The 8,472-nt window shown below is 50.8% G+C and overlaps 1 protein-coding gene across 1 annotated transcript; it reads left to right on the forward strand.

The window, feature by feature from the left end:
* Positions 1-5,984: 5,984 nt before the first annotated feature.
* Positions 5,985-6,825, forward strand: LOC123077264 (uncharacterized). Its single transcript, XM_044499508.1, has 3 exons — positions 5,985-6,379; positions 6,502-6,577; positions 6,682-6,825. Exons 1-3 carry the CDS (start codon positions 6,153-6,155, stop codon positions 6,823-6,825), a joined length of 447 nt encoding a protein of 148 aa, XP_044355443.1. The 5' UTR covers positions 5,985-6,152.
* The last annotated feature ends 1,647 nt before the right edge of the window (positions 6,826-8,472 follow it).

The raw sequence follows: 8,472 nt of genomic DNA on the forward strand, positions 1-8,472 counted from the left end.
AGCATGGCCAATGTTCAAATCAACTGGTCTAGGTGCATCACTTCTCATAACTATAATGTTAACAACATTCTTTCCTTTACTAGCTATGTCATCCAACATTTCTTCCACCTTGTCATCATCAGTTAATTCTTCCATTCCTGACACACCAACTCCTAGATCTCTAACATAATACATAAAATCCCTTGAACTATAGCCTTCTACCTCTATTAGGGCACTGAAATTCCAGAAGGTTATGTCTGATAAATAGATTGTTCTTTCCAAGTTATCTCTGTCTAGGAAATGGAACCTCACTTCCCATTCTTCATCATCCAAGCTACAAATTCAGATAAAATGCATTTAACAGTGTTCACAATTATTGTTAAGAGGTCTTATTGGTGGCAACAGAATTTTAGTTTACAGTGTTAAAATCCAGTTAACAGTGTAAACAAAATTCAGTTAACAGCATATAGTTATCAATAAATTCAGTTAACAGTTAACAGTGTTCACAATATTCAGTTAACAGAGTTAAAATTGTTGGCAACAGAAATTCAGTTAACAGTGTTAAAATCCACTGAACAGTGTTCAAAAAAATCCAGTTAACAATATACAGTGTTCAATAAATTCAGTACACAGTTAACAGTTTACTGAAAATTCAGTTAACAGCTAACACTAACCCTAATGCTAGAACCCTAACACTACAACCTTAACCGTACTACAACTACCCAAGAACACCAACCATAGAACCCTAACACTACAACCCTAACCCTAGAATACAAATCGGGGAAATGACAAAGGAGGAGGAGGATGACTTACTCCACTCCGTCGAAGGAGGAGGCAAAATGGTGGCTGCCCGTTGGATTGGCCTTCACCGCCTGGGCGAACGCAGTAGCCGCCGCGTATTCCAACCACTTCGGTGGCGACGGCGGTTGGGGAAGAGGCAGCGCGCTTGAGGGATTGGAGCTCCCGCAGAACTCCGGTGGATCTCCAGCACCGCCGCCCGGAGCATCCCCACCGGCAGCAACTCCCCCGCCGCCGTCCATGCCGCCAGGTTTCGTCATCGCCATGGATTGGAGCTGGAGGGAGAGGATGGAGCAGATCTGGTCTGGTCGGGCGCCGTCGGTCGGTCGGTCCGGCTCGACCAGATGTATGCGCAAACGGCGCCGTCAGCGCGTCCGTTATGCCACGTCACACATATTGGGCCCCACCTGTCGGAAACGCCCTCAACCGCGCGAAATCACATGTTCAGTGCAATCTGCAAAACTGTTACTGAATCCGCGGTGGATTTTGCAAATGATTAGCGACCACGTTGTTTTCTGCAAAATAAGCCCCAAATGTGGTGGTTTCTTGTAATTCACTCCCATACGCCCAAAAGATGACCTCGTACATTAGCTAATAACTCCTCTTACGCTCGCTAGTAATGCTACCAGGACAGAGACAACTTAGAGCCTGTTCGGCAACACTCCATTCCCACAGATTCTCAACTCTACTCCTCACTCCTCAACTCCAACTCTATTAGCAAATTTCAGAATCTGGGAATATGTTCGGTTGTCAACTCCACTCCTGAACTGAATTATGCATAGATAGCTGGGAGGAGCCTGACCAGAACAAGCACTTGAGAGAGGTGGTTTCGCTGAGAGATAAAGGAGCCCGTTGGTGCAGTAGTAGCGGGAGGAGAAGCGTCGGAGGTACGTGCGGCCAGAGGCGGAGATGCGTCAGTGTGGCAACGGCGGTGCGGTGGCAGCGGGAGGCGTCGATGCGTCAGCGCGAGCCTGTGTCGTTGACGCGTAGCTGCGAGCAGGTTCGGCGATGGCGCTGGAGTGGCAGAGGGACGCGTCCATACGCCGGAGGGGATTCGATTGGGCATGCGTGCAGTGGCGGCGGGAGGACGACGGCTACGGTTCGCTATGAGCGCTGGAAAAGGGGAATCGAGCGAGCTGGTAAGGTCCTTTAGAGCATCTCCAACAGCCGCGCTAAACTAGCGCCGCGCCGCAAAATATGCCTTTTTAGCGCGCGCGCAACGCGGCGGCTCGCTCCAGCGGGCGCGCAAAAACGGCGCGCGCGCGATAACGGGTTGGGCGCGCGGTCAAAAACACTTATCCGCGCGGTGTATTTGGAGCGCCAGCTACAGCGCGCGGCACACTCGAGCGCTCGCGCCCGCACTCTCTCCCTCTCCTCGTCCTACGCCCCGCACGCGCCGGCGCCGGCGCCCTGCCCCCCTCCATGGACGCGCACACCGGCGCCCCGCTCACCCCGCTGTACATCCGCGACCCCCCCGCCGCCGCTGCCGCCGCCGTCGCCGCCGGAAACCCTAGCGCGGCGAGCGCTGGCGTCGCCACCACCGGAGCTCCGCCGAGCGTCGGCCTCGCGCGCAGCCTCTTCTTGCCGCCGCGGATGACTACGGCGCCAGCGCCGGGTGGCGTCGCGCCGGCGCCATCCCGTGCCGCCGCCGCACCGTCGAAGAAGGTACCCAATGCGGCGCGGGCGAAGAAGGGCAAAACATCCGCGAAGAAGAACAAGGCGGCGGACGGCTCCAGCATGACGAGGGGGAAAAAGCTTGCAGGGCGTTCGACGGCCGCGGCGGCTACCATGGGTGCACCTCCGGCCGCCATGGCTTCTCACACACATTCCCATGAAGATGCCGTTGAAGATCTTGCCAACACCGTCGGAGCTTCACAGGATGCGGTGCGTGATGCGGTGCGTGATGAGGATAGGGAGGAAGGTTCATCTTTGGAGGCGGAAGAGTCGTCTTCGGAAGATGAGGACGAAGACGAAGAAGAGGAAGATGAAGATGAAGCTTGATGTGTCTTTCATGTCTTGAACTTTTAGTTTGCATTTGAACTTGGTTGGATGAACTTGTGGGCATGATTTTGATGAACTTGTGGGTATGAACTTTTATTCATCAACTTGTTTGTGTCAAATTTTACATGTTCATTTTTGTCCAAAATATCCATATATGCAAAATGCCCGGCGAGTCGCGCGCGCTGTATTTTTGCGCTCTGCTGGAACGGCGCGCGCGCGCTGCATTATGGCGCGGCTGCTGGAGCCAGCGCAGGCGGGCACGCAAAACCAGCCGCAGCGCGCGCGCTAAAAGGTTTTTTGCGCGCGGCGCTATAGCGCGGCTGTTGGAGATGCTCTTAAGATCGATCACGTGAAGCGCGGAGCCCCGATTTGTCAACTCCGTGAAAATACACTGCAGACTGCTCCGCTCCGCTCTGGCCGCTCTGCGGAGTTAACCCGTTCGGCACCGCTCCGCCCGCTCCGGGAGCGGAGTGAATCCGAACAACCCCTTACTATCCACATATCTTTTTCCTTAAGTCGGACCTTAGGACTCGATTTGTTAAACAAAACGGAAGAGAGATGTCCGGTTAATTTGTGGAAAAGCGGGTAGAAACTGTTACAACACATCGACGTGGCATTCCACCTCCACCCTGCCTCGCCTCTGGCCCTCTGGCAAGCTTCTATCCATGCCTCGCCGTGGTGTCCCCTTCTCCAGCTCGGGGTCCGTTTAATCCAGTCAGGGGTCAAAACGACCCACCTGCACCCGTCAAGCCTCGAGCTCGCTCCGGCTTGGACGTTGTGGTGACTGGTGAGACGCATCACCGCCAGCTCCGGCTTCGCTTCCGTCTTGGCTTGCTATCTAGCGTCCCTTCGCCTCGCTACCACTCACGGCGCCGCCCCCATCTCGGCCTTGGGACTTTGCTCCTCTCCCATCAAAATTCGACTCACACAGTTTCTAATCTTAACCAAATGAAAATTTGCAAAATCAAAATTCCTTTGGTCATAGAAAATATGAATGAACAACCTTTTTAGCGTGAAACAAAGGATCTGTTTCAACTTTGTACCGACAAGCAAACATAAGCCACATGCATTTAACACACACTTTGACTGGGAAAGCGAGAACCAGGCCACTAGCAAGCTACTGAATAAATGGAAGGTTCTTCGCGTCGATGTTCAGGACCAGGCTAGTGTCTGTTTCCTTCTCACTGCTTTGTTGTTTGCTCTAGTTCTTTTAGAAAAGATTGTGATCGTATGAAAGGTTGTATCCATCGCAGCTGCTCACAGGTTGTGATCAAGCAATGTATAATGATGTTTTACCTGGCTGCTTGCCTCTTTTTCTTTAATAAAAGTGGGGCCCGGAAAACCCCTATTTTCAAAAGAAAAATAATTTGGTTATGGAAATATGAATGAACAACCTTTTTAGCATGAAACAAAGAAACTCTGTTCCAACTTTGTGCCAATGCGCAAACAGAAGCCACATGCGTTCAACACACACTTTGACCGAGAAACGAGAACTCTGTTAGACTGTATATGGATACGTAGACTTGTGTATACGTGTTGTACTTGTACTTGTACCCTTTGGTACTTATATATAATGAGATAGCCGCACCCCCCCAAGGGTGTCGAGCAGTTGCCCCAATATTCTAGTTTAACATGGTATCAGAGCCGGGTGATACGGCGGCGGACACGAGATAGAACCATCAACATAACCCTCCAAGTAGCGACTCCGTAGGAGAGGTAGCACCTGCGCCCGCCAGGATAGGTAGTTGTCCGGTGTAAGCTTCACCGGAAGAAGATGCGAGAAGTAGAACGGCGATGGCGCCGGAGCATAACCCGCATGGTGACCCATGTTCTGCCAATCATGGGGAGCGAGGGCCAAGGACGCCTCGTAGCCAGGACCTGAAGGGGCATCGACCGGACCAGGCGTGGCCACCGAAGACACGGCGGGCGCGGCGCCGTAGGCCGCGCCATAGGGTGACGACGCTATCTGTGACGGCGGAGGCATCGGTGGCGCGGCGCCGTAGGTTGGTGCAGGGGTGCCGTACCACGGAGCGTAGGTCGGGGTAGCGCCATAGTAGGGTGGAGGGGCTCCGTAGGGTTGGGGAGCCGCCCCGTAGGCGGACGGTGCAGCGCCGCGAGAGGGTGGCGGCGCGAAGGCGAAGGTCGAGGGCGAGGCGCCACCTGTGGCGATCGGCGGCTGGGGCAGGCTCAGCCCGCCCTGCTCCTGCCCGCCCTGCCCGCCCTGTAGATGGCTTTCGGCGGGCAGCGACTGCTGCCGCCAAGCCGTGGCGAGCGGGGGGGATGCGAGGAAGGGCGACGAGGGAGCGACGGGCGCGCCAGCAGGAGAGGAAGCCGAGGCGGCGGCGAAGTGCGCGGAGGCCATCGGGCTAGGCGGCGGCAGCGATCGGCGGAGGCGGAGGCGGCAGCAAGGGGTGCAGCGAAAGACGGGAACCCAAGGGTGTCGAGCAGTTGCCCCAATATTCTAGTTTAACAAACTCGGCCACCAGCAACCGTCTGGTAGACCCAGACGGTACTACTTGTCCTGAGGAGGCGGTTGAGGCAGACGCTCCATGCACGCATGAGTTGATCGATCACACCAAAGATGAAGTAGCACTAACTCGTGCATGATTGGTCTTTACAAGGTGTATGGGGTTTTGGATCATGTATGTCTGCCTAAACATCATTTATAAATGACACTCCAAAACCTTTCGAAAGGACATGAATCATAAACGATGTTCAGATCACTAGCATTTTATGTTCGATATGAATGAAGTAGCACCACGCAAAGTTAGTACACGCAGAAACAAGAAACTCTGTTCTTCTGCGTTCACGCGTTTATGTATTTATAACAGATGCACGGCACGCACCGCGTGGGAAGGGCACAGAACCATGATGGACCTTCTGCGTTCACGGTCACACGTCTACTTTGATGTTCAATGGTGATTTTGCCTCTGCTCGGGAAGTTGAGGCAAGCGGCTCTATGACCATAAGCTGATGACACCCACGTTGAACGCACATGATCATCCTACAGCCTGCACTGACACTACGGCCGAGTAGATCAGATTGGCAGTTGAGTGGCACACACTGCGTGAGTGTCCACAAAAAGTTACACGCGGAAACAAGAACTCAGCCCTTGTACATTAGAAATCTAATCCATTTCTCTTTTTCATTTTCCAGGGTTAAGACAGAGGTCTGGGCTATCCCCTTTTCGAAAAAAAAAGAACGCCAATGTCTCTAAAACCATACTGGCAACAGTACGTAACTCGCAGCAGTTCACACAGCTCTGCTCTTACCTGTCCACCATATATGCGTGCTTGACCGGCCACATTTCGTTCACGCAGTTGAAGTAGCAAGCAGCAGCTAGGTTCTGTGAGCTCCTCAGCCCGAAGTCTGCCATGGCTCGGCTCACCCTCCTCTCCGTCTTCTTCTTTCTGCTCATCTTCCCCGGCCTCGTGGCTGCCGATCCGTCCGGAGGGAAGATCGGCAAGAAGGTGACCATGACCGTCCAGTTCCCGCCTGCCGACTCGCCACCGGGGGAGATGATCACGATCTCAATGCACTATGTTCGCGAGGACGGGGTGCACGACAGCCACATCCATCTCGACTGCCACGACCACGAACCGTATGCCTCTCTCTCTCTCTCTCTCTCTCTCTCTCTCTCTCTCTCTCTCTCTCTCTCTCTCTTCCCCGACTCCGACGAGCCGTGTGATTTAATTTCTAGCTAATCTTGCGGTTGATCTCCAGCCAGCTCGGTTCCGCCGCAAAATACCTTGTCAGGAGCCTCGAGAAGATACAAGATGAGGAGGCGTCTCTATCCAAGGTAACACACATTTTGCCCCTCCCTATCTATCGATCGGTTCATTTCTCAGAAGTCGGAACGCAACGCAAACTGCTCACATTTGCCACCTTGTTTCTGGCTTGTAGGCCTACATGAACATGCCCAGTCAGTGGATGGACGTCCTCTTTGAATTGGTCTCAGGGAAAATTAGGCGCGATTTACTTTATTATCATAGCATTGTCTCTGCAAGGAGCTCCTTCGCTCGTGCGAACAATCACTCGGTCTACTGACATTGGGTGAAGAAATCCTCTGCATTCAGTCTGTGGAGTGCCCATTCGGGAAGCGTATCCTATGAATCATTATTTAGGCTGTAGTGATGTGGTAGCGTGCACTATGCAGGGTGTTGGAGTACATCTGCCTTCAGTTATCTCGAGTAGCTTGGATTCTGTAGCTTAACATATCTTCCGTGTTGGAGAAAGAGAACATCGTCTTGTTCTTCTATTTATTTATGTATTTCTGATCAATTTTGTGAAGTGGAGGATCTTTATTGTGTTGTACAAACTGATTAACAAAGGGTAACTGCACAGGTATAAAAAAGAAGTAAAAAAAGTAGAGAGGGAAACAAGCAAGGAACCTGTGTACGCAGCAAATAACACCATGAACGAAAGTGTTGGCTTTTTATTTACGTGTAATTTTTCTTAAGTCAGACCTCAGGAATAGATTCATTAAAAACATAGGAGAAAGATGTCCGGTTAATTTGAAATCGGATAAAAACCGTTACAACTCACCCGTAAGAAGTAGCATCACGGTCGATCTCGCTACCCAGCAGAAGACGCACACTCATCGCCGAATAGTGGAACGCCGAGTCGAGGTTGCTTGCAAAGTGTCATTGTGGTCACTTCTTACCGAACAAGTGACTTCAAGTCCACCACAGATGACCAACCAAAAGCACTCCGAACAAACAACACACAAGAACGTTGTAGATCTATGCCAAACAATCAGCCAACACGTTGAGGACTAGGCAACTCCAACTTCAACAACGCTCCCCGCATGAGAAAGAAGCACGCCTTGCACCAACATAGGCCAAACTACCCATTGCGCAAGGCATCGTTCTTGCCAGGTTGCCCCATCTCGAACTTTATGCTTAGGGACATGTCAAGCGGTCAATGATGAAATACATGCCACGACCCGGTTTATCTTGCAACCATCATTGTTTCCACACAAGCCGCAGAGCCACCGGACATTAGATGCATCCATTAGAGACATTTTTGACCCAAAGTAACTAAGTTGCATGAAATGTTGAACATTAGAGGCGGTTCAATGGAAGCAACTGCCTGCGATATGAAAATCCCTATACTAATTTTGTATTACATGAGGTAACCCTGGGTTTATTCGCAAAGTGTATGGTCACTGGGCACCAATATGACGACCGGGAGGGTGGCTTCAAAATGACTGGAAAGGTCAATATCACACAATATTGGAAATAATTTCAACAGACCTATTATAGTGCGTTGAAACACATGAAGAAGGTGGGGATTTAAATAGGAGATCACAAGAAAATTCAATGTGCTAGAATCCAACCCGATGCTATGTGGAGAAATTGCAGGCTACCAAGTTCTATAGTTGGTTCAGTGAATGCTTCTGCGATGTTGGAGGAATTGATCCAGATCTTAATGATCTATCCAGAGGCCCAAAATGACAAGTTGGACGACATGAAGGCTAGGTAATCAATTGTTACAACCTTGCTATGAAAGAAATGATGATAGGTCAAAGATCAAAATTCAGGCGTTACCCTACAAGCTCTACTAGAATATATATATATATATATATATATATATATATATATATATATATATATATATATATATATATATATATATATCATGGGTACTTAGATAAGATATATTTGCTCAATTTGTTCATCAAGTTTTGTATAT

Source organism: Triticum aestivum, chromosome 1B (genome assembly GCF_018294505.1).
Source record: "Triticum aestivum cultivar Chinese Spring chromosome 1B, IWGSC CS RefSeq v2.1, whole genome shotgun sequence".
NCBI lineage: Eukaryota > Viridiplantae > Streptophyta > Magnoliopsida > Poales > Poaceae > Triticum > Triticum aestivum.